Genomic DNA, 26,060 nt, shown 5'->3' with positions numbered 1-26,060 from the left:
AATCACTAGTGCATAAAGAGCAATTGCTCTCTCTGCACTAGAAGAGATGAATTTCCAGTTTAACAACTGGAAATTTGGCTCTTAAGTTACCAAGAGCGGCTTTTTGGTGCCACTGGAAACTCGGGGGTTGCTGCTGCCTGAGACCAATAGCAGTAAAGATTTGTGTCTCCACAGATGTCCCAGTAGCTCCCCATCTTCTTTTCTGCTGATTCACTGCACATGCTCTGTGCTGCTGTCAGTGAGACGAGTTTCTCACATCCATTTTTTTTACACAGAAAAAAGTCCTTTTATTATACTCACACATCCGAAAAAGCTGTATTTATACCTCCATTTTGGATAAATATCATGTTCACATCTCATCCCTCCTGTCTCCTTTCTTTATCCTCCCTCCTCAGCCCTCTGTCCTTAGTGCTCAGCTCTCTGTCCTCAGCCCTCCATCCTTAGTGCTCAACTCTCCATCCTCCATACCTCCCAACTGTCCCGTTTTTAGCGGGACAGTCCCGATTTTGACAGTTCAGCCCACAGTCCTGGGTTTGTTGCTGAAATGTCCTGACTTTCTCTTTGATCTCCTGCACTGAACAGCCAGAAAAAGATACAAAGTTTCCAACTTAATTGGCGTTTGGCAGAGAGACCAGAATAGATACTTAGATACTTTTGTAACAGCTTAAGATAAGAAAGTCTTTTGGGAGAACTTGCTTAAAGGGCAATGCACCTTCATAAACAAAACTGTAATAACACATAAAAACCACAGAAATGTTGTAAAATGAACATGGTAAGTAGGGGATGTGGCCAGAAAAATGGGCATGGTCAAAAAAATTTCCCCACGCATAATCTTTTTTGTCCCTCTTTCTGTTTCCAAAATGTTGGGAGGTATGGTCCTCAGCCCTCTGTCCTCAGCCCTCCCTCCTCCAAGGACCAACAAAGGAGACAGGAGGGGTGAGACCAGAGCATGATAATGTAGCCAGGACGAAGGTGTGCGTAAAATAACAGGTACGGCTGCATTCCGCTGCCTTAGAAGAGCGTATCTACAGTCTGTTCCAGTGAGTGTGATCTCATCTGCCGGCTGCCTTGCTGTACCACTACAGAAACCTACAGAAATCCGGGAACAAACTAGTGACGAGTATTTTCAAAACCCCCGGCCTATGCCTGACGATCAATTTGATTGTTCCATTTACCTCTGTGAGTATTAAGTAACACCACCATACCACCTCTGGGAAATGAAATTTCCATTTGTGTTCATGATTCTCCCTCAGGCCCCGTCCCCAGCCACACTTGAACTGTTTCTAACAAAGGTGGAACATCAGAATAAGCCCAATGCCTTTTCTGATCAATTGGGGAAAGGAAAACGTGGAAGAAATCTGTACTATCTAAGTCAAATACTATTTAATGAAGGGGGAATTAGAGATTTCTGTGATTAAACTGTCGATTTTGTTGGTTCTGAGACTTTTAGCAGTGAGGAGACAAAGCTCAGTTCACTTTTTAACACCAAAAAAATTGTTAAAGTAATTAACAGATAATGTACTGTTTCCCTGCACTGGAATAACTGGTCTGTTTGCTTTAGGAACACTACTATGATTTAAATTTAAACAAGCTATTGTGTAGCCATGGGAGCAGCCATTCAAAACAGAGGTTTCTTAGCTAAGTTATGTGCTAAGTAACCGGTGCCTTTTCTTCTTTTTTAGCTTGAATGGCTGCCCCTGTGTCGACAGTTGCCTATTTATATAAAATAAAGTCTTTCTAAAGCAAACACATAACTTGGTGTAATGCAGTGCATAGCATCAGCACATTTGTTTGAATTACTTTGAAACGCTTTTCTTTTTCTGGTGTTACTGTTTCTTTAAATTATATATATATATATATATATATATATATATAGTGAAAGATCTGGTCCAATTGCTAATCCCACCAGAGAGTGGAGAAGTTTTATTGAGTTTTATTGTTCGAAGAAAACACCATTGCACCTTGCTTTAATTTATTCTACCTTGTGAAGAAAGCACTATAAGCAACTTGTTTTACTTATTTTTCATTTTATTTTGGAGATAGAACTTTAGAACATACAAGAAAAATTTGTATTAAGACTTTCAATGAATCAAGACACACACAGATTTGTGTTGCAACACCCCTGGTGACTACACTGAATGTTAACAATATTGTGCTAGGTTCTGTTATTTGTTTTTTTTTCCATAGCTTGTGGCCCTGATCTATGATTTTATATTGATCTGGTGATTCAGTGGTGAAACTGTGAAAAAGATTGGCAATGGAAAAAATTCTGAGGTTTACTTTTCCTTAAATTTTCCAAATCTTGTTTGTTTTGCAATTTATGTTTTGTCAAAGTTTGGGTGCACTTTTAACTTAAATGGATTCTGTCATGGTTTTTATGGTTTACTTTTTATTTCTAAATTACACTGTTTACATGCAAATAATTCACTCTACCATTTAACATTTTATTCTTGAACCAACAAATGTATTTCTTTTAGCTGGTGTGGAGGCTTAGCTGGTGTGCATTGTACTGATTCTGAGCTTTGAGAAGAGAATTCAGGATGGAACTGCTTTGAGACAGCTATTTTTCTTCCCTTACCATTTTATTATACCACGACCCAGGTTGTGGTGCTATTCTCATGTCTACCACTAAATGGGGCTAGGGAGCACCTTTAGTAATGCAAACAAATCCTTCTTCAGAGGTGTCAGGTAGCTGCTATCTGGTTAATTGCCCATTGTTCTGTAGATAGGTTGCTGTTGGGCTGCTGGGAAGGAGGGTGCTATAACTCCAAATTGCAGTGTGGCGGTAAAGAGTTACTGAAATTTATCAGACCACAAGTCACATGACCTGAGGGCACATGGGAAACTGACAATATGTCTAGCCCCATTTCCAAAATGATGTGCTCTTGGCCGGAACCAAACATAGAACCATGTGAGAAACAAGATAAAATATATTTAGTGTAATTTCCTTAACTCAATTTCACCCAAGTGTTTTCACCACACATAAATAAATAAATAAAGCCAATATCTTGCTCATAGCCCAGGGACTTTAAAGAAGAACTAAAGACTAACAAAAGAAGTATGTTAGAAATATTGTACATTATGTTTTGGGCTTTTGTACCAGCCCAAGGCAACCACCACCCAATAGCAGTAAAGATTTGTGTCTCCACAGATGTCCCAGTAGCTCCCCATCTTCTTTTCTGCTGATTCACTGCACATGCTCTGTGCTGCTGTCACTTACTGAGCTTAGGGACCCACTCACAATATACAGTACACATAGAATAGAAATGTCACAATATAAGGCTGATTAGTAATTAATACAGATAATTACTACATGGCAGCACAGAAACCAGTGCAATTAGCATCAGAATTTAATAATCAGCCCTGTAGCATCAGCTTATATTACAGACAAACCTCATTTTCTGCTGGATAATTAGTGACGACCCCTAAGCTTAGCTTCTCAACAGCTGCTCAGAGCCCACTGAGCATGTGAGTGTCACAGACACTTTCCAAGATGGTGACCCCCTGTGACAAGTTTGAAGTCCTGGATGATTGCTGCTATTGACAAGCTGAAACTATAGGCTGGTGCAATAAGGTCATTATATAAAAGAGGGTTTAGTTCTCCTTTAAGTGTTAATTCTCCATGTATCACCTTTAGAGGATAGTTTGAGAAGGGTATAGGAACCAGGATAGGACAAACTTTACTCCAAAAATCCAGTCTCACATTATACTCACAGAAAAATTGTAATTGAAAAGCTAATCAAATATTCTCCAACAATTCTGGCTTTTTTTTTATCACGATTCAACCTTTCCTTAAGGACAATAAAACATAGCACGTGCAAAAAAAGAAAAAAAAACCTAACAGAACCTAGCACAATATATTTAATATTCAGTGCAGTCACCAGGGTGTTGCAACACAAATCAGTAAGTGTCTTGAACCATAGAAAGTCTATGTACAGATTCTTCTAAAGTGCTGTCTCCAAAATAAAACTATAATTAAGTAAAACAAGGTGCTTATAGTGCATCATGTTCTGCTTATTAATCATTCCAGCGAATATTTTCATAAGAGACATATTCATCTGTGTGAGTTTGCTTTTATACCATCAGAATGGCAAGAAACCAATTGGCTCTTTAGGTAAATTATGATGGAAACTAATATTGTGCTTAATGTATCAACGATTTGCATAAACAACCAATGTCAAGAGAAGACAAGGAAGCGCAGGAGGATGAACTGCTAGCACTCGCTAGTATCTACTCTGAAGATGAATTCAAGAGATCAGAGACTGCGTCAGGAGGGGAAATATGTGTTTGTTTAGATCTTCCTCCAAACTTTAGTGTGACAATAAAAGGTGAGCTAAATATTCAGATAACTACTTCTGTGCTCTAACATGCTGAAGGTTTCTCTAGACCAGTGATCCTGACCAGTGACTCGTGACTAATATGTTGCCCTCCAACCCCTTGAATGTTGCTCCCAGTGGCCTCAAAGCAGGTGTTTATTTTTGAATTTCTATGAATTATTTTTTGCTCTGGACCATGTGTACTTAAATGACAAAGAAAGTCTAAAATAGAATAAGGCTAGAAATGCTGTATTTTGTATACTAAACATAAACATGAATTTACTGCACTACAAGCCTAATCAAACAAATGATTTATGCTTTCAAAGTTGGCCACAGGGGGTCTCCATCTTGTAACTTTGTTAAACATCTTTGCAAGACTAAGACTGTGCACATGCTCAGTGTGGTCTGGGCTGCTTAGGAATCATCATAAACAAAGCTGCTTGAGTTCCCCATGGCTGGGAAGTAAGGCGGGGGCTCCCCCTGCTGTTCATAAGTATGATTGTTTCCCTGCTCAGCAGTTAGGGACCATCTGACAATTCCTATCCACAGCAGTAAATGAAGGGAGAATTTTAACTGCATACAGTCAGGTTTCTTATAAAAACGGCACACTTTTTTTAATTAAGGTATATTGGAGATAGGTTTCTTTTTCATTAAAGAAAGTAAAAATGGTATTTTATTTGTTTGCCTTTCCTTGTCCTTTAATGTCAATATACTTCAGCATGTGTTTTTCCTTGGTCTCTCTGTGACCAGTTAGCACATAGTATAGAAAATATATTGCAAGAATATTAATAAAACAGTGGCACAGTACCTTGCGACAAGTGGAGAAGGGAAGCGCTTGACTGACTTAACTCTATCTAATACACATATTGTGTGCTCCCTATACCAGCATTCTGTTACACTATTAGTTGTTTAAAGTAACAGTAACACCATAAAAAGAAAGTGTTTTAAAGAAATGACAATATAATGTACTGTTGCTTTGTACTGGTAAAACTGGTGCTTTGGAAAGACTAGTGGAGAAGGGAAGCGCTTGACTGACTTAACTCTATCTAATACACATATTGTGTGCTCCCTATACCAGCATTCTGTTACACTATTAGTTGTTTAAAGGAACAGTAACACCATAAAAAGAAAGTGTTTTAAAGGAATGACAATATAATGTAGTGTTGCCCTGCACTGGTAAAACTAGTGTGTTTGCTTCAGAAACTCTACTATAGTTTATATAAACAAGCTGCTTTGTAGCCATGGGGGCAGCCATTCAAGCTGGAAAAAAAAGCAGAAAAGGCAAAGGTTACACAGTAGATAACAGATAAGCTCTGTAGTATACAATGGGATTTTTCAGAACATATCTGTTATCTACTGTGTATCCTGTGCTTGAATGGCTGCCCCCATGGCTACACAGCAGCTTGTTTATATAAACTATAGTAGAGTTTCTGAAGCAAACACACTAGTTTTACCAGTGCAGGGCAACACTACATTATATTGTCATTCCTTTAAAACACTTTCATTTTTTGGTGTTACTGTTCCTTTAAGAACAATCTCTCATCATAACACAGCAGGGAGGGCCTGGAAATCTAAATTCCAAGGAACAAGCCCACTCTGCTCTGTACCAAAAGAGAACTTTATACTGTTAAGATATATATGTACGTCATGGATTCCATAACTTGCAGATATACTGTATTTTAACTATAGAAAATTAACTGACTGTGCTATGCTTTTCTTATATACAGTATGTTCTATTTTAGATGTATGCAGTGTCGGACTGGGACACCAGGGGCCCACCCAAAAACCTTAGACCAGGGGACCACTTAGTACTATTTTTCTTCCTCTCCTCACTTATTCTCTATTCTTCTAGTCTCTATTCTTTTCATACTATAATCTATTATTCCATCTATTTAGCTTCATAGAAATAGGGAATGGCCATGAAATAGGCCAAATGTTTAACAGCATGAGGGCCCTACTGACACCTTGGTCCACCGGGAGTTTTCCTGGTATCCCGGTGGGCCAGTCCGACACTGGATGTATGTTTTTCTTAGAATGAACAAATATATAGCTAACTTGAGCTCAGATATCTCATTACAGGCAAAAATAAAAAAAATTGAATTTATTGGTGTCCATACTGAATCTTTCAAATATTTTTGTGCGTTAACCCAAGGTGACTGTGCATCTAATGAATACATGGGAAGCTTTGAGGGAATCGTCTCTTTCCTACCCCCTGTCATACTGAACTTTAAGCTGCCTCCAGGATACCCATCCACTGAACCTCCAGCCTTCACACTTAGCTGCAAGTGGCTTTCTCCAAGTCAGGTAAAACACACCTACTCAGGGCCGCCATTAGAAATCACGGGGCCCCGTACAACAAAATTTTTGGGGCCCCCTGGGCCCCGCCCAAACTGACGACCAAGCTCCGCCCCATATCCCGCCCACATCGCAGTTAAAAGACCACACAGACATCAGCGCTAAAAAAGTAACCCCCCCCCCCCCCACACAAGTTGTAAAAAGCTATTGATGGTCAGGGCCCCCTTATAAAAAAATTGGGGCCCCAAAAAAAAAATTAAAATTTTTTTTTTTTAAAAAACATTGGTGGCAGGGGCCCCCTGTTAAAAAAAACTTGGGGCCCCAACAAAAAAAAATGTAAAAAAAACTAAAAAATAAACAAACATTGGTGGCAGGGGCCCCCTTCTAAGTTAAAAACAAATTGGGGGCCCCAAAAAAAAATTTGAAAAAAAATTAATTTTTTTTTGAAAAAAAAAAAAAACATTGGCGGCAGGGGCCCTCTTATAAGTTAAAAACAAATTGGGGCCCCAAAAAAAAATTTGAAAAAAAATTAATTTTTTTTTGAAAAAAAAAAAACATTGGCGGCAGGGGCCCCCTTATAAGTTAAAAACAAATTGGGGCCCCAAAAAAAAATTTGAAAAAAAATTAATTTTTTTTTGAAAAAAAAAAAAACATTGGTGGCAGGGGCCCCCTTATAAGTTAAAAACAAATTGGGGCCCCAAAAAAAAAATTTGGAGAAAAAAAAAAAATGGTGGCAGGGGCCCCCTTACAAGTTAAAAACAAATTGGGGCCCCAAAAAAAATTTAAAAAAAAAATAATTTTTTTTTGAAAAAAAAAAAAAACTGGTGGCAGGGGCCCCCTTACAAGTTAAAAAAATTTGGGGCCACCAAAAAGAAAATTAATTTTTTTTTTAAAAAAAAACCCAAAAAAAAACAATGGTGGCAAGGGGCCCCTTACGAGTTAAAAAAAAAATTGGGGCCCCAAAAACAAAAGTTTTAAAAAAAAGATTGGTGGCAGGGGCCTATAGAATATTAAAATAATACATTGGTGGCCAGGGGATTAAAAAAAAAAAAAACACAAACTGGTGTTCAGTAGAATTGAACTCATGGCTTCAGTACTTCAACTTCGCCTCCTTTCGTGACTTCGGGTCTTTTCACCGCTTCAGGACTTCGGCTTCGGCTGTTTTCGTGACTTCGGGTCTTTGCGCTGCTTCAGGACTTCGGCTTCGGCTGTTTTCGTGACTTCGGGTCTTTTCGGCGCTTCGTGACTTCGGGACTTTGGCTTTTTCCGTGACTTCGGGTCTTTTCGTCGCATCGGCTTCGGCTTTTCGGCACTTCCGCATTCGGCACTGAAGAGGCAAGACGTACGGCTCGGGCGCTCGTAAGGGGGGCCCGGATCTTCAAAAAAATGCAGCGCTGCCGGGCCCCCCTTCATGCCCGGGCCCGGTACGCTTGTCCCCCCTGTCCCCCCCTGATGGCGGCCCTGCACCTACTTATGTAGTAACATAGGAACAGCATCCCATCTAAACCAATTAAACATCTGCATTTAGCCAATATACTAGTGGATTGTTGTGTTTGTAAGCATTTAAAGGGCAAGTAAAGTAAAATTGACTGGTCCGAACAGTGACAATTTATTAGGCACACCCCAGTGACAGGGGCACTGTCTGAGAGCTACCACTTTTGCTTGAATATGACTATATTACCCAAAACTTACAATGCCTGCCTGTGCTATGCTGTTCATGGCCCTGAACCATTGCAAAGAATCATTGGGAAATTTGGTGGTATGGCCCTGCCATATAAAGTACTCCAGCTTGGTGCGTTTTTCATTGAAAAGGAGCACTGGCCTGAGGTCCAAGGTTAGTGATTAGATGCCTAACAAATACCTACTCAAAACAATTTTTGTTCTGTTTAAATTAAAATCTTTTATAGTTAGATTTTGCCTAGTTGCAGGTACATGGAGATGAAGAGTAGGAGACAAGAAGAAGCCATGACTAAATCTCTGTGTTTCTGTTTATCCCAGCTTGCCTCGCTGTGTCAGCGCTTGGATAACCTATGGGAGGAATACGCAGGAGGTGTAGTTTTGTTTGCTTGGATGCAGTTTCTCAAGGAGGAGACTCTGGATTATTTAAAGATTAATTCACCGTATGAAATACCAGTTTGTGAGTTTGGATCTCACAGTACAAATAATAACAACTGTGAGACATCTGATACTTGTTGTGCCACAGGCTCAGCACAAGCAGAGATTTGGGACAAACGAGCTATCCAGGACGTGGAATCTGTCTCTGCCCTTATTGAGTGTATCTTGGACTTTAATGAAGCTCAGCTGAAGAAGTGCTTTGATAGTAAATCCTATATGTGCAACATTTGCTTCTCTGAAAAGCTGGGCAGCGAGTGCACTCACTTTAAGGACTGTCAGCATATCTATTGCAATGTCTGCCTTAAAGATTATTATACAGTTCAAATACGCGATGGGCAGGTCCAGGCTCTTAACTGTCCCGAGCCAAAGTGTTCTTCTGTTGCTACACCTGCACAGGTAATACATTTACAGTGTTATGCTCCCCAGTTTATAAAATTGCTAACTTTTTTTTCACAGGCCACTGCTTCTCTTCCGAAAGGGTTTCCGTGGCCTCGCCTCAGTCAGCCTTCTAGATCTTTGTATGAGAAGTACAGTAAGTTTCCCTGTGTTTAGTGCATAATTTAGTTATACCTGAGAAAACAGTTTAAGATTGGGGCACTGCACATACAAAGAAAGAACCTCAGCCAGGATCAATGTCCCATGAAAAACTCTAAAAATTCAAGTTCTTTTTAACTATAAAATCTGAATTGTTAGTGGGGTAAAAAAGGGATTTTTTCGGGATTTATTATACCCCGAGGATGGAAAAAGTCATATACAACCTCAGTAGGTCTGAGATGCCTGATTTTCGGATTCCAAGTCAATGGGGGAGTTCCCTATCCTTTTTGGAAGTTTTTGTCTTCTGTGCTGAAATTAGCCTGAAAACTATTTTGGACTTTTTGGGCAAAAATCCAAACAATTTGAACAATTTTGGGAAAAAACTCAGAAAAAAATCATATGATTTGGTTTTTCGTGCGATTTTTTTTGTATAATTTTTTATAATAAATAAGGTCCAATTGTGGATTCTTGCTTGGTCGGACTTTTTTAATTACAATAATCAGAAAAATTTGGATTTTGATAAATAAGGCCCCCCAAGGAGATAAGCTCATTAAAAGCTGAAAGCAAGCATTTTCAGGCAGATCTCAGCTATGTGTAGCTGAGGCTGTGCCTGTCAGTGCAGCTACACACAGGAGAGTACAGGAGCAGATACATTTCTCTACACTGAGAGAAACAGACTGTTGTCTTTGATACCCAGAGACAGAGGAGGCTGCAGGACAGACATTGGTGAATATCTTTTACCGGATCTATTGCTTTGTCTGCAGGTGAAGCTGCTGGTTGGGGAGAAATTGTTCAGCCGTTATGACCGTCTTCTACTCCAGTCCAGTCTGGATCTGATGGCAGATGTGTTGTACTGTCCACGTCCCAGCTGCCAAACTCCAGTAGTGCTGGAGCCTGGGGGCACAATGGGTATTTGCTCCAACTGCAATTATGCTTTCTGTACTCTCTGCAAAATGGCCTACCATGCAGTCGCATATTGTAATATAACACCAGGTTAGTGGCATTAAATGAGGGCTGGGGTGCTTCTTTTGGTAAATATTGCCTTGGGCAGAATAGGGGCTCCCCCAACCAGTAGCTCTTAAGCAACATGTTGTTTACCAACCCCTAGGATGTTGCTCCCAGTGGCCCCAAAGCAGGAGTTTATTTCTGAATTCCAGGCTTGAAGGCAAGTTTTAGTTGCATAAAAAACAGGTGTACTGCCTGCCAGAACTTCCTGTAGGCTGCCAGTTCACATAGGGGCTACCAAGTAACCAATCACTGTCCTTATTTGGCACGCAGGAACATTTTTCATACTGCGTTGCTCCCCAACTCTTTTTACATCAGAATATTGCTCACAGGTAATAAAGGTTGGGGACCCTGCCCTAGAGGGACACTGACACCAGAAATTAAACCTTTTTTTGCATCTATGATAACACTGTCTTTCACTCTATTTATAATTTTTCCATAAAGGTATTTTGCCTGATGCTTACATCACCTATTTGATCCCCATGTTCCTTAATGAGGGGGCTGCCATATTTGTGCAGCAGTACTTTGTTAGCATTAGAAACTCTGACAGGCTGAGAAGGGACAGTCAGAGAGCTAAGTTCTTCAAGAGCTTCAAGTAACTATTACTTACAAAAGCAGCCCTGTCAGCAAAAAACAATTATCATGACCCATAGGCAACTTTTAATGTACTTTAATATTTTAAAGAGTAGTTTTTAGTGTCCATATCGAAAGTGTCCGTATGTAAAGGCAAAAAAATAAAATCCCATTTTTACTTTCTTCAATGAAAAAGAAACCAATCTTCAATATACTTTAATTAAATAATGTCTACCGTTTTTATAAGAAACCTGACTGTATGCAGTGAAATTCTCCCTTCATTTACTTGCTCTGACTGCTGCAGATAGGAAACTTCAGGCAGTCCCTAACTGCTCTGCAGGGAAACAATCATACTTTCAAACAGCAGGGGGCGCCCCTCCCACCTTACTTTCCACAACTCGAGCAGCTTTGTTTGTTTCCCTGTAGAGCAGCCGGCGACTGTGTAGAGATTCATATCCGCAGCAGTCAGAGCAAGTAAATGAAGGGGGAATTTTACTGCATACAGTCAGGTTTCTTATAAAAAACAGTACAGATTTATTATTGTGGATATGTTTCTTTTTCAGTTAACAAAACTGACAAAAGGGACAAAATTCATGGAGCCAGATTTAAAAAGATAAACTGGGATTCTATTTGAGAATTAGTTTGCTGCAGCCACTGGTTCTGCAGACTTGGATCAAGTTTGTATTAAACAATACAAAAACTATAAAATCCACATTAGATTACATGACAACACAGGACCCAGTGCAGTCTGCATACTCTTATTATTAATTAATCTTGCTGTATCTGCTTCTGGTAGATATTATTTGGCTTGTGCTTTTAATTTATGACGATCCCAACAGCAGCCCAGACCACATTGAGCATGTGCACAGTCTTAGTCTTGCAAAAATGTATAACAAAGTTACAAGATGGTGACCCCCTGTGGCCAAATTTGAAAACATAAATCATTTGTTTAATTAGGCTTCTGGTGCAGTAAGTTCATGTTTACGTTTAGTATACAAAATACAGAATTTCTAGCATTATTCTATTTTAGAATTTAGTTTCCCTTTAATAACCTGAAAAGCAATACAAAGCGGTCCCTTTATCCACTGCCTGTTTGAAATACAGTCCAAAGCTGGCAACAGTATCTTGCAAATACAAACAGTAGCATCTGTCAAACTTAAGAATTTTGGCACCCAAGGCAAGTGCTTCAGAAGGTCAAGTGTCAGCGACCCTGACTATCTATTCCAGTGATCTCCAACTAGTGGCTTGTGAACAATATGTTGCTCTCCAACCCCTTGGAGGTTGCTCTCATTGGCCTTAAAGTAAGAGCATATTCTTGTTGCAGAAAAAATGCTTGTATTGCTCCCCAACAGTACTCAAAGAAAATAAATACATGATAAAAAATATATTATGGTTACTGATACTCCTATATTAAAATTATTACTTTATGATGAAGAAAAGCAGTAAATTTCACTTGGCTTTCTTTTGATGTTGTCCCCAGAAATGCGTGACGAATACCTGGAGGCAGATGAGGCTGGTAAGAAGTTGCTGGAGAAGCGCTATGGCAAGAATGTGATAATAAAAGCAATAGAGATGAAATCGTCTAAATGGCTGAACACAAACACCAAGCAGTGCCCAAGCTGTAGAGCCAATGTCCAGGCAAGTCCAGGGATGAAACTTCTTGTCTAGAACTTAGAACTTGCCCAACTGCTCAGTTTCTGGTTAAGAATATTAATTTGTGATACTTGAACCCAGCTTTTTGGTTTATATCAGTTGCAAAGAACCTTTCAGTGGATTTCATGAGAATTGTGTTCCTGCCTGAGATTGTTTTAATAGTAACCGCTACATGTTCACTTCTACAGAAAGTGGACGGCTGCAACCAGATGTGTTGTGCAAGATGTAAGCAAAACTTCTGTTGGCGGTGCTTCTCTGTACTGTCCAAAGAAGACCCGTACCAACATTTCCATAATCGTTCATCACCCTGCTACAATAAGTAAGTGCCTAAGAGTTTATTGTGATTTTGATAAATATTGATACGGGAAAATCGGTATTCATGCTGGCCTCCTCCTTCGTCAGTATCCAATCATAAGTGAATACACAAATATTCAGTGGCGGGATGTTCCCATCAGTACAGTGACACCTAGTGGAATACCATGATAATGTAAAGAGTTCACAATATATTTAAATAGTGCAAATTTTAATCCATTGAATCTTTGAAGACATTTAGCTTATTGCATTATCATAATAAGTATCACTGTACTATATAAGTTGTGTTGTTCTCTATGGTGGCTTATCACTTGCGGAAAAGCATACTTTTGTCCTGAAATGTTTGATTCCACCCTGTGTTTCCAGAGCACCATCATAAAAAAGCTTTATGGATAACGTGTTTCCAGATTACGGATCCCATGCCTGTATAAAATAGGGCCAGCAACAGCTGCTAATATATATTACATGAATTGTTTTGCAGATTGTAATATGGCACCAAAGTGGACAGGGAACCATGGAATACAGATGATGAAGACTGGCCTGCGGTACACAGAAAGGCTTGGAAGCTTGCTTTAAAGAGGGTTATATTTTCCCTTTGGCTAGTGACACATTAGGCACTTTCTCCACCTGCTGTAGAAGTCAGATCCAGTGTCCCTGTTGTGTGTGTATTGAAAGGCATGACACTGGGCTGTCAGTATGTAATTGAGAGGATTTCAGCTTCAAAACTTTTGCATTACCCCATTGAAATTCAGTGCACACATATAACAGCAGAGTACAGTAGATCTGTAAGTAGCAAGTCTGACACTAGCTGCTTTTAAGGGTCAGGTCACACGCTCAGATTTGGGGAGATTAGTCGCCCGGCGACAAATCTCCTCTTTTTAGGGGCGAATAAACTCCCTGAACTGCCTCCCGCTGGCTAGAATGTAAATCTCTGGCGGGATGGCACTCGGAACCTTTCTTTTTTCGAAGTTGCCTGAAGGTACTTCGGAAAACGAAGCGATTCGAGTGCCATTCAACTGGTGATTTACATTCTAGGAGGCAGTTTGGGGAGATTAGTTGCCCCAAAGAAGAGGAGATTTGTCACCGGGCGACTAATCTCCCCAAATCTGAGCGTGTGACCTGATCCTAAGGGTATATTTTTTATAAAACAGTCTCTATGCACAGCTTTTGCAACAGTGTCTATGTAATGTTTATAAATCTTATGTGCTGGTTGTGCCGGAGACAAAGCAAACAATATGAGAGTCACTAGGAATACCTCAGTGTCTGATTGGTGGCAGATAAACCGTGTTCCTGTTATCCATAGGCTTTTGCATTTGTGGTCAGGGTAATTCCTATAATATTCTGATCCAGTGAATAAAGAATGTTAGTAAAGTATTGAAATCATATGGCCAGCTATATTTGATGTGCTCCCTTCACTATAAACAGGCAGATGTTAAAGTAATTATTGTCTGGGAGTTGCAAGTGATGGACCCATCATTTATTCCCCTTACGGAAAGCCTTATATTTGGTAGCTATTGCACTGAGCAAGGACAAGCCAGTCAGGTTGACATTACACCTTACTTTCACCACAATGTAGGTTTTAGCACAAAAAACTTTATCTCTAAGGTATAATTTTTTTATATATTATTTTTATATGTTGAGGGTATTTACTATTAAAAGTACAAGAAAGCAGATCCATGGAGAAATAAATAAAAAGTGCTTAACCTTTTTTAATAGTGTTAAAAATCAGATTTTCATTTCAAGTCATTACCTTGCCCTTGACTGAGTTATAGAGGGTCTACAGAGGCTGATACATCCACCCCCCCCCCCCCCACACACACACACACACACAGTGAAAGGCCTAATTATATGGAATTGGTGAAACGGAGCAGTAACAGGGCTAATTAGATGTGATTGTTGAAAAAGGAATAGTCTGAGTTTCAGCTAATACCTACCTGAGTAAGTTAATTGGAACCATTGCGATTGGATGTTGGTGACTGTAAAATGCTGGGGAATTCCATATCCCTCAGTTGAACTGAAGAAGCCGCTTGGATGAGTTTACTCCAGTATATGACTGAGTCCAGTATATCATTAAGTCCAGTATATCATGACCGGGATGAATGAAAGCCTTTACAGCAACATTTCAAATTGTTTGCTAGCCTTATTTTATAAAGATAATCAACATCATCTTGTAAGGTAAATACTTACGGTAATTCTAATTAAATACACTTTATAGTTTCTACATTTTATATTTCTTTTTCTTAATGTACAAGGAAATTCTGATTCACTAAGGGTGCTTGTATGTAGGGCTGGACTGGGAATCGAAATAGGCCCTGGATTTCCAAGTACACAGAGACCCAAGCAGCCCCCCACCAACCCAATAAATAGTGACTGTCAGAGCCCACAGATTACCAGTCCGGGCCTGCTTGTATGTTAGGTTCTCCCCCAGCAAATCTAGGGTTGGACTGGGCCAGCGGGAGACCAGGAAAAAAAACCCCGGTGGACCCTAGCCCTCATGGGCCCCAGCTGGCGCTTTCCAATTCTTCCCTGGCTGTTAACTGCCGGCACAGACTGTGCCACCTCCCCTTCCCCGATACACCATGTACCTGTTTGTACAGTGGTGGGGGGCCTGTTCTGTGAGGGTCCCCAAGGTGCCAGTAGCGGTGGGCCCCAGTCCGACACTGAGTAAATCAATATTACTGCAGACCCCTCCCCCCAGGACCCCTCCCCCCAGCGGGGTAACTACAGAGGAAGCAGACCATGCAGCTGCAGGGGGGCCCAAGAGGCATAGGGGGCCCCATAAGGCTCTAATTAATTAGGAATTTTAATATATATTGTTAATACAGGGCAACCACTGGATATTTTGGGAGCCCTAAAATTATTTTGCTGTGGGGCCCAGTAACATCTAGTTACGCCACTGCCTCCCCCCCAGCTGTTGCTCCTTTTAGGAAAAAAATATGCACTGGCCCTAGAAAAAAAGTGAATGCATGCTCAGCTCACCCCCATCTTAAGGTGGCCATACACTGAGAGATCCGCTCGTCAAAGGATTTTACTTCGAAGGTCAAATATCGAGGGTTAATTAACCCTCGATATTCGACCCTTAGTAAATGTGCCCATTAAAATGAAAACCTGTCAGCCCATAGTTCCATAATCATTGTTCTCATTTTTTCCTGTAAAAAAAAAAAGAAAAAGTAATTGCATAAATTGGCAGCACTTCAATATTGGAATGGAAAACAAAGAAGTAAAGCTGCTTCACTGGGGTTTACTGAAAAAAATGGCTTTAAATCATTAAAAGCACTGCTATACAACTTAGGCACAACGCCTGACACATTTGGGGCTCATGTGCCCTTAATCATAGGCTACTCAGTCTCAAGAGACTAACATCTATTGGCATTAGAAGAACTTGCCCCAGGTAATCTAACAAATAAAATTGTATCCTTTCAAAAACATTCAAAATCAACTATTGTCGCATGACAAAACCAAACAATTAAACTAATGTACTGGAGAAACAGGCTCATAATCATAATGTATATGTCAGACAGAGCTGTTTTTTAAGTTTAATAATTTGTCAAACTGTATGTGCGGATGTCCTTTGAATGACATTATACAAAAACATCCACCTTTAAATAAAAACAAGAAAGGGATATACTATGAAACTTGTGTTTTGAAATTTGTCTCTGTAAAATCACACAAGGTGGTTAAAGCCCCATCTGGTATATAGTCAGTCTGGAACCTGGGTATTTAGAGCGAAGAGTCAGTATGCTTCACAGACGTTTAAGGGGCAGATCATCTCACCTCTTCTAAGGGGAACCCAGCCCCTTAAAACTAAGGGGCAGATTTACTAAAGGGAGAAGTGGCAGATGCAAGTGACAATTTGCCAGAAATCCCATCCGCAGGGACATCACCAATATACTAAAAGGGGTAGAGGACAATGCGCTAGCAAAAGTTCTATTAAAGATTTTTGTGTTAACATTTTTTTCTGACCATTTGAGGGGCATGCCACATTTGTTTTAAGGTGGGCTCATGTCTAGGACATTAGAGGATCTCTTTTTTTTTTTTTGCTCCCTTTACCATGTGGCGGAGCGTTGGCTGGCAAAAATTCACCCTTTAGTGAATTCCCCCCTAAGGGTGAAGACACACAGAGTTACTAGTATCAGCTACTTGTCATGGCAACAATATATACAATAGTTATAATTGGCTTTGCTAAGACACTACGTTTGTCAGAAGAGGCAATTCTCACTATTGTCTATGGCAGGGTATATTTTTGGCATTTTGTAGCCACAACTAGTAGTAGCTGCTACTAGTAACTCCGTGTGTCTTTAGCCTAAGAAATGTACTACCTTCACTTAAAGGTTTGTTCACCTTCCAAAAACTTTTTTAAGTTCAATTGTTTTCAGATTGTTCACCAGAAATAAATACTTTTTCCAATTACTTTCCATTTGTGATTTTTTACTGTATTTCCCATAATTGAAATCTAAAGTTTAATGTTCATGTCTCTGCTGTTTCAGTCTGGCAGCTCAGTGATCCAGGAGCATCTGAAATAGAGTCCTGCACAGGTCAATTTTTTGGGACCCGCAACCCACAACCCTGACCCACAACCCGCATTCTTACCCGCTTGGAACAGCTACCCGACCCGCAAGTACCTTATCCGAAACCTGGACCCGCAAATCGCTGACCATCAAGAATCAGGAAGTGCTGTCATTGTAAACCAGAAGTGGCATCATCAGAAGTAGACGTGACCAGAAAAAAGGAGTAAATATCGCTATTGAGAAGACCCGCAGCCTGACCCGCAAACCTGCAGAACCACCGACCCGCGTCTTTACCTGCACCCAGAACCCACCCAGACCCCCCTCTTCCCAGAGCTGCTTCAGAAAGACACAAGTAGCAATATTAACCTTTAAGCTCCAATATTAGAAAAACGGTCACAAATAGAAATTAGCTTCTTGTGACATAAAGCTGTAAAAAAGTGACAAAAAATAGTTCTATAAAACATCTCAATACAGCACCCAAAAAATGCAGTTTAGTACTCTGAGCAAAACAAGGCCGATTATTCATATGGATATTCCTTTTAAACGAATAAAAGATTATGAGCAACTACTGAGCAATTACTGAGCAATCTGGGACTCTACTGGGAATTTATCTTTAGTTTGCAGCTTACACTTTGATTGGTTGCTGTCTTGGTTCCAGATGGTCAAAACAGGTTCAAAGTGCAGCAAAAGGAAAGCAAGAAAATATTAATTGTGAATTTAAAGAAAATAATATTCTAAAAACCCCAGGTACCAAACTTTCCAAATAATGGATCCTATACCTGCAAACATTGTCCAGAGAAACCTCCAGCATGTTATAGCACAGAAGTGGTTATCTGAATATTTAACTCACCTTTTATTGTCACACTAAAGTTTAGAGGTAGAACTAAACAAACACATATTTCCCCTCCTGACGCAGTCTCTGATCTCTTGAATTTATCTTCAGAGTATATACTAGCGAGTGCTAGCAGTTCATCCTCCTGCGCTTCCTTGTCTTCTCTTGACATTGGTTGTCTGTACAAATCTGTAATACAATATAAGCTTTCATCAGAAATAGCCTAAAGAGCAAATATGCTCCTGTCATTAGTTTGGGTGTAAAAACATTTCATAGGGATTGCAGGTATGTTATCCAGAATGCTTGGGACCTGGGGTTTTCCGTAATTTGGATCTTCATAGATTACCTACTAGAAAATCATGTAAATATTAAATAAACCCAATAGGCTGGTTTTGCTTCCAATAAGGATTAATTTTATTTTAATGTGTTTTTTCTTGTTCGCTTGGCATAAAATAAAACACGCCTTAAAATAAGTTTGTAATTTATTTTGCACAGATTTGTACACTTTTTTTCTGCAAATTTAATTTTACACAGCATAATAAATAGGCCCCTAAATGCATAGACAGGGTCACTCATACTCTGGGTCTTTAAAAAGCTGTTAGGAGTCTATGGGGGAATGTAATATGTATATTTCTCAGAAACAACCAAAAATAAAAAAAATAATATAGATTGGTCTCAGAATCTCAGTAAGTTTCATCAATTGGGTTTTTTTTGGCCCTGTTTAAAATATTAGCTTGGATGTTCAGTAAGCAGAACATGTTGCACAAAAATATCTTTCAGCAGAAAAGGAACCCAATATGGCACAATATGGAAGACTTATTTACAAATTCAATGATACACTTTATTTGAGTATAACAAAAAAAATAGTAAAAGCACTGGTGCTCTGGAGGTCACAATTTTGAGACGTTCAGGAGGCAGCACCAAAAAATCCCTGCTGCCTAAAGTCACTTGTGAAAGCTCTTGTCAGGTGATTGTCTCGTGGAAATGTGTCAGCTCAAGTCTTATGGCACAATATGTGCAAGTGCTGGCACAATATGTTGGACAATTTGGCGCTGCCCCCTGACTACTAAAACTCAAAGGAACCACAACCAAAATACCCCTGTGTGTCCCTGATTAAAAGAGATTGTTTTGTGATTTGCATGGGTTTGCGTGGCCCCCACATGTTGGAACTGCAGTAAAAGCAACATGCTCAGCATTTTTAATAACAAGGGTGATACTAATTGCCAAGGGTTCTCATTCATTCATTGTCAGTTTTGGTCTGTGAAGTTTGGGTCCCACTGCAGCTATGAACATCCAGTGTCCCCCATAGTGGTGACGCAACTGCCTGTGGTGTCCCCTGCCACCCACATTCATAGCACCCAAGGGGAAAGTCTTTGTTTTTACCCAGTTTTTACCCAGTGTCCAGGCCCGGACTGGCAATCTGTGGTTCTGGCAAATGCCAGAGGGGCTGCTGTAAGGTCCCATAGACAATCACTAATTAGTGGGCTGGTTGAGTACTATTTGGGCCACTGAGTACTTGGAATGCCAGGGCCTATTTTGACTCCCAGTCAAGACCTGCACCGTCCAGTGTCCCACCTGCCCTGTCCACAGCTCCGATCCTGTCGAAGGCAATGCCGCCCCCCCCTCGCCGGCTTACCTGTCGGGAGGGGAGGCAGGTACACTAGTGTGGAGAGCGCAATTGCGCTCTCTCGCAATAGTACAGCCGAATTTCCGGTTTAAAAAATGGAAATTCGTCTCTTAAAGGTGCAGGAGCGGCTTTTTTCCGCCCCTGGAATCCTCTCTGCCTGTCCAATTATTTTTATTGCTATACAGTGAGGTGACTCAGGGAAGGTCAGGGCCATATTTACATGGTAGGCACCCCTAGGCCCACTGCCGTTCGTCGCCCCTGTCGCCTCTCTTTTATTTGTGCAAATTTTCATCATCTGCACTGGAGCAATGGGGAAATATAAAAATGACTTTATCTCCAGTGCATCCACAGTGTTTTTGAACTAATGTGGGTGTGGTTGGACAGCATGCCGTCCCCCTAAAATCCTGCCGCCCTAGACCCAGGCCTAGGTGGCCTTTCCACAAATCCGGGCCTGGGGAAGATAAGTGTGTGAGCTACACTTGGGCTGCCATGTAAGTACAGAGCCAGTGTACTCCATGTTCTCATTAGAGATGTCGCGAACTGTTCGCCGGCGAACTTGTTCGCGCGAACATCGGGTGTTCGCGCTCGCCGGAAGTTCGCGAACGTCGCGCGACGTTCGCCATTTTGGGTTCGCCATTGTTGGCGCTTTTTTTGCCCTCTCACCCCAGACCAGCAGGTACATGGCAGCCAATCAGGAAGCTCTCCCCTGGACCACTCCCCTTCCCTATAAAAACCGAAGCCCTGCAGCGTTTTTTCACTCTGCCTGTGTGTGCTGAAGAGATAGTGTAGGGAGAGAGCTGCTGCCTGTTAGTGATTTCAGGGACAGTTGAAAGTTTGCTGGCTAGTAATCGTTTTGATACTGCTCTGTTATTGGAGGGACAGAAGTCTGCAGGGGTTTGAGGGACATTTAAGCTTAGGTAGCTTTGCTGGCTAGTAATCTACCTTCTACTGCAGTGCTCTGTATGTAGCTGCTGTGGGCAGCTGTCCTGCTTCTGATCTCATCTGCTGACTGCTGCAATAACAGTAGTCCTTGTAAGGACTGCTTTTATTTATTTTTTTGTTGTTTTACTACTACTACTACTACTACTATAAGAGCCCAGTGCTATTAGTCTAGCAGTGTTGGGGAGTGGGACTGGTGTGCTAATCTGCTGCTCCTAGTAGTTCAGCAGCACCAACTTTAATTTTTTTTTTTTAATATTCATTTTTTTTTATTTTACTTTTTTTTATTTTACTACCGCTGTAGTAGTGTATAAGTTGACCTTTTAGGCATTATTTGCCCTGTAGGCATTATTTGCCCAGTGTGTTATTCAACCAACTGCCATCTAGCTGTGTGACCTTGTTCACATTCTGTCTAAATATCCATAATATTACCGTCTCCAGAAAAAACACCGGAGTGACTTTTTTCAAGCAGCCATAATATATTTTACGTAATCCGTATCCACCGCTGTAGTAGTGTATACGTTGACCTTGTAGGCATTATTTGCACAGTGTTTTCTTCAACCCGCCATCTAGCTGTGTGAGCTTGTTCACATTTTGTCTAAATATTGATAATATTATCGTCTCTAGAAAAACCACTTGAGTTACTTTTTTTCAAGCAGCATTCATATATTTTACGTAATCCGTATCCACCGCTGTAGTAGTGTATACGTTGACCTTGTAGGCATTATTTGCACACTGTTTTCTTCAACCCGCCATCTAGCTGTGTGACCTTGTTCACATTCTGTCTAAATATCCATAATATTACCGTCTCCAGAAAAAACACCGGAGTGACTTTTTTCAAGCAGCCATAATATATTTTACGTAATCCGTATCCACCGCTGTAGTAGTGTATACGTTGACCTTGTAGGCATTATTTGCACAGTGTTTTCTTCAACCCGCCATCTAGCTGTGTGAGCTTGTTCACATTTTGTCTAAATATTGATAATATTATCGTCTCTAGAAAAACCACTTGAGTTACTTTTTTTCAAGCAGCATTCATATATTTTACGTAATCCGTATCCACCGCTGTAGTAGTGTATACGTTGACCTTGTAGGCATTATTTGCACAGTGTTTTCTTCAACCCGCCATCTAGCTGTGTGAGCTTGTTCACATTTTGTCTAAATATTGATAATATTATCGTCTCTAGAAAAACCACTTGAGTTACTTTTTTTCAAGCAGCATTCATATATTTTACGTAATCCGTATCCACCGCTGTAGTAGTGTATACGTTGACCTTGTAGGCATTATTTGCACACTGTTTTCTTCAACCCGCCATCTAGCTGTGTGACCTTGTTCACATTCTGTCTAAATATCCATAATATTACCGTCTCCAGAAAAAACACCGGAGTGACTTTTTTCAAGCAGCCATAATATATTTTACGTAATCCGTATCCACCGCTGTAGTAGTGTATACGTTGACCTTGTAGGCATTGTTTGCCCAGTTTTTTTGGCCGCAGCCACTGAAGCACAGAGGCCAGAAAAAATATGCCATATAAATGCTGAAAATAGTCATTTTTTGCCATACGTTGACTCAACGTATATGGCAAAAAATGACTATTTTCAGCATTTATATGGCATATTTTTTCTGGCAACTGTGCTTCAGTGGCTGCGACCAAAAAAACTGGGCAAACAATGCCTACAAGGTCAACGTATGGCAAAAAATGACTATTTTCAGCATTTATATGGCATATTTTTTCTGGCAACTGTGCTTCAGTGGCTGCAACCAAAAAAACTGGGCAAACAATGTCTACAAGGTCAACGTATGGCGAAAAATTACTATTTTCAGCATTTATATGGCATATTTTTTCTGGCAACTGTGCTTCAGTGGCTGCGTCCAAAAAAACTGGGCAAACAATGCCTACAAGGTCAACGTATGGCAGTTGTTTAAAGAGAACAGTAGATTACTAGCCAGCAAAGCTACCTAAGCTAAAATGTCCCTCAAATCCCTGCAGACTTCTGTCCCTCCAATACAGAGCAGTATCAAGCAGATTACTAGCCAGCAAACTTACTATCATCTGTCCCTGAAATCACTAACAGCTCTCCCCCTACACTATCTCTTCCAAGCACACACAGGCAGATTTTTCAGATACATTTTTGCCCTTGATCCCCCTCTGGCATGCCACTGTCCAGGTCGTTGCACCCTTTAAACAACTTTAAAATCATTTTTCTGGCCAGAAATTTTTTTTTTAGATGTTAAAGTTCGCCTTCCCATTGAAGTCTATGGGGTTCGCGAACCGTTCGCGAACCGCTCGCATTTTTGCGGAAGTTCGCGAATATGTTCGCGAACTTTTTTTCCGACGTTCGCTACATCCCTAGTTCTCATCTGTTCCACTTACACTTTCCCCAGTGTTTTCTGCACAGAATACACTGGAGACAACAAGCTGCATTTATGTAATATGTTTACATTCTGTCTCTAGGAATGGCTTCTCCGGTAATTGCCACCGGCACAGAGGTAATTACTGCCTGAGTTTCCATAGCAGCATAAAATCGCTAGGAATCAGGGCAGCCATTAAACCCCATTTTATCTGTGAGACTTACTGCAGGTACAAAGTGAGGGAAATACCAGTCATATAAAAATGTGCTCACTCCCAATACCACACCCCTCGGCTAACGGAATTTATTCTAACGCCTCTTTCTGCCCCATTAACATAATTCTGTAATGCTGATCATTACAACACAGAAACTACAGGAGGCTGCACTGTGTATGAATAACTCGCAGCAACCAAACCGTGCAACTGTTCCTCTCTCAGCCTCACTTCCAGGGACATAGATCGTGGCCACTGTCAGTTCTAAGGGATGAGCTAGTCCTCTCGTCTAACTGAATCTGTAAAAGAAAAGTAGCCCAGTAACTTCAGCCTCTATTCTTTAACTGTGAGCTGCAGCCTGAAAAAGTGATGGCATGCTGCTGCAGTATCCTGTCAGGCATACCTCCCAACATTTTGAGTCCTGGATTGTTATTGAAATGTCCCGACTTTCTCTTTGATCTCCTGCAATGAACAGCTAGAAAAAGATACAAAGTTTCCAAAACTTAATTGGCTTTTGGCAGAGAGCCCAAAATACGTGGCAGGTGCACTTAGTTACTTTTGTAACAATTTAAGATAAGCAATTTTGTTGGTGAAACTGTGACTTGCAGCTTAAAGGGCAATTCGCCTTCATTAGCAAAACTGTAATAACACATAAATACATCAGAAATGTGTTCAAACTTTCATAACCTGTCAAATTTTGTAAAATGAACATGATAATGGGCATGGTAATTTTTTAAAAAATAAAATAACAAATAAATAATATTAATAAAGATTAATTATATCTTAAGGTGGCCATACACTAAGAGATCCGCTCGTTTGGTGATGTCGCCAAATGAGTGGTTCTCCACCTGATATGCCCACCTTGAGGTGGGCGATATCGGGCTGATCCGATCGTGGGCCCTAGGGCCCAACGATTGGATCATAACGATGGGTAAATGGTCAGTCAGATTGTGGGACCGCATCAACGAAGGGTCTGCGATCCAACGGGATTATTAGTCCTGTCCGATCGACATCTGGCCAATTTTCGGGCAGATATAGATCGTGGAAGCCCGTTGGAGGGCAGCTTTTATTGGCCCGTGTATGGCCATCTTAAATTGGGATTACGGTATTACAAAGAAAAAGGAAATACTTTTTTAAAAATTGGATTATTTGATTATAATGGAGTCTATAGGAGACAACCTTTCCATAATTCTGAGCTTTTTTCCGGATAACGGATCCCATACCTGTACTGTACTATAGTGTAAAACACATACCGTGCAAAATATATATACATACACTAAATACATACGGTGGAAAAGCCTATATATCATAATGTGCAAAACACCAGAAAACCAGTGTAAAAAGCTGTGTAAAACAAATGGCAAATTTATCAAGGTGAGTTTTTTATTTGACGCCGTTATTTTACACCACTGCAGACCTGCCATAATCCATTAATGTCAATGGGAAAAATTCAAGCAGAAAGTTAGTTCCGGCTAGGGTTGCCACCCGGATGGTATTTTAACGACCAAGCTGGTAAAACACCTGCCAAGGCCGGGGCCGGTATTACATATTTACCGGCAATGTAGTTGCCAGTAATTTGTAATACCCTTAAGAAAAAGACCTTGGCCCGCCCCCAATTCTCTCAGTACTTTTTTCAGGTTTCTGTCCATCGCCCCCTTTTGCGTCACTGTGTGAGACCCCGTCCCCTTTTACATCGATGCCCGCCCCTTTTTGTTCCCGCCCCCACCGGCCGAAAAGGTGGCAACCCTAGTTCCAGCGTGGAAAAAAAACATGATGGATGAACTACACAAGGCATTTTCAAGGGGCTACTGTTCTTTACACTGGATTTATATACAGAGGTAAGTGATGAATAAAAACCAATACACCGATAAGTACACCGTTTTTTAAAGCGATGCCTGGTGATGTGTGCTGTATTTGCTCTACACAGCACAATAAATACATTAGGTCCCACTGTCACATGCCAAAAAACAAACAGTCGCTGACATATAGGCAAATATGTAATAAATTAAGGGGGTTATGTAATAAAAGACACTGGGGCTTATTTATAAACACTGGGCAAATTTGCACCTGGGCAGTAACCCATAGCAACCAATCAGCGATTAGCGTTTTTCAGCCAGCTGCAGGTTGAACACTGAAAGCAGTCATCTGATTGGTTGCCATGGGTTACTGCCCAGGTGCAAAATTGCACAGTATTTATAATAGGGATGCACCAAATCCAGGATTCGGTTGGGAATTCAGCCTTTTTCAGCAGGATTCGGCCGAATCCTTCTGCCTGGCTGAACCAAATCCGAATCCTAATTTGCATGTGCAAATTAGGGTGGTAGGGAAATTGTGTGACTTTTTGTCACAAAACAAGGAAGTAAAAAATGTTTTCCCCTTCCCACCCCTAATTTGCATATGTAAATTCGGATTCGGGTTGGTATTCGACCGAATCTTTCACAAAGGATTCCGGGGTTCGGCCGAATCCAAAATAGTGGATTCGGTGCATCCCTAGTTCATAAATAACCCCCACTAAGTTTGCCCAGGTGCAGTAACCTATAGCAACCAATCAGCAGGTAGTATTTACTGGTCACCTGTTTAAAAGCAGACATCGTATTGGTTGCTACTGGTTACTGGGCAAACTTACATATGGGGAAAAGTGTTTTGTTTGTGTTGTAATAGTTTGAGGTCTGAGGAGGGTGGGGGGTTTGTGCACAGCCTTGAGGATCAGTGTCAAGTCCTGGTACATGAAGTTAAGGGTTTCTCTCAGATACGGTGTGTGTGTCTCTGTGTGTGTGTGAGAGAGC

General features: G+C 40.6%; 1 protein-coding gene across 1 annotated transcript; it reads left to right on the top strand.

Moving 5' to 3' along the window:
* Positions 1-902: 902 nt before the first annotated feature.
* On the top strand, positions 903-13,723 carry rnf14.4.S (ring finger protein 14 gene 4 S homeolog). Its single transcript, XM_041588743.1, has 8 exons — positions 903-1,179; positions 4,156-4,328; positions 6,469-6,620; positions 8,610-9,122; positions 10,025-10,253; positions 12,319-12,476; positions 12,680-12,810; positions 13,285-13,723. Exons 2-8 carry the CDS (start codon positions 4,175-4,177, stop codon positions 13,289-13,291), a joined length of 1,344 nt encoding a protein of 447 aa, XP_041444677.1. The 5' UTR covers positions 903-1,179; positions 4,156-4,174; the 3' UTR covers positions 13,292-13,723.
* The last annotated feature ends 12,337 nt before the right edge of the window (positions 13,724-26,060 follow it).

Source organism: Xenopus laevis, chromosome 3S (assembly GCF_017654675.1).
Source record: "Xenopus laevis strain J_2021 chromosome 3S, Xenopus_laevis_v10.1, whole genome shotgun sequence".
NCBI classification, from domain to species: domain Eukaryota; kingdom Metazoa; phylum Chordata; class Amphibia; order Anura; family Pipidae; genus Xenopus; species Xenopus laevis.
This window is presented reverse-complemented; position numbering and strand designations above follow the sequence as displayed.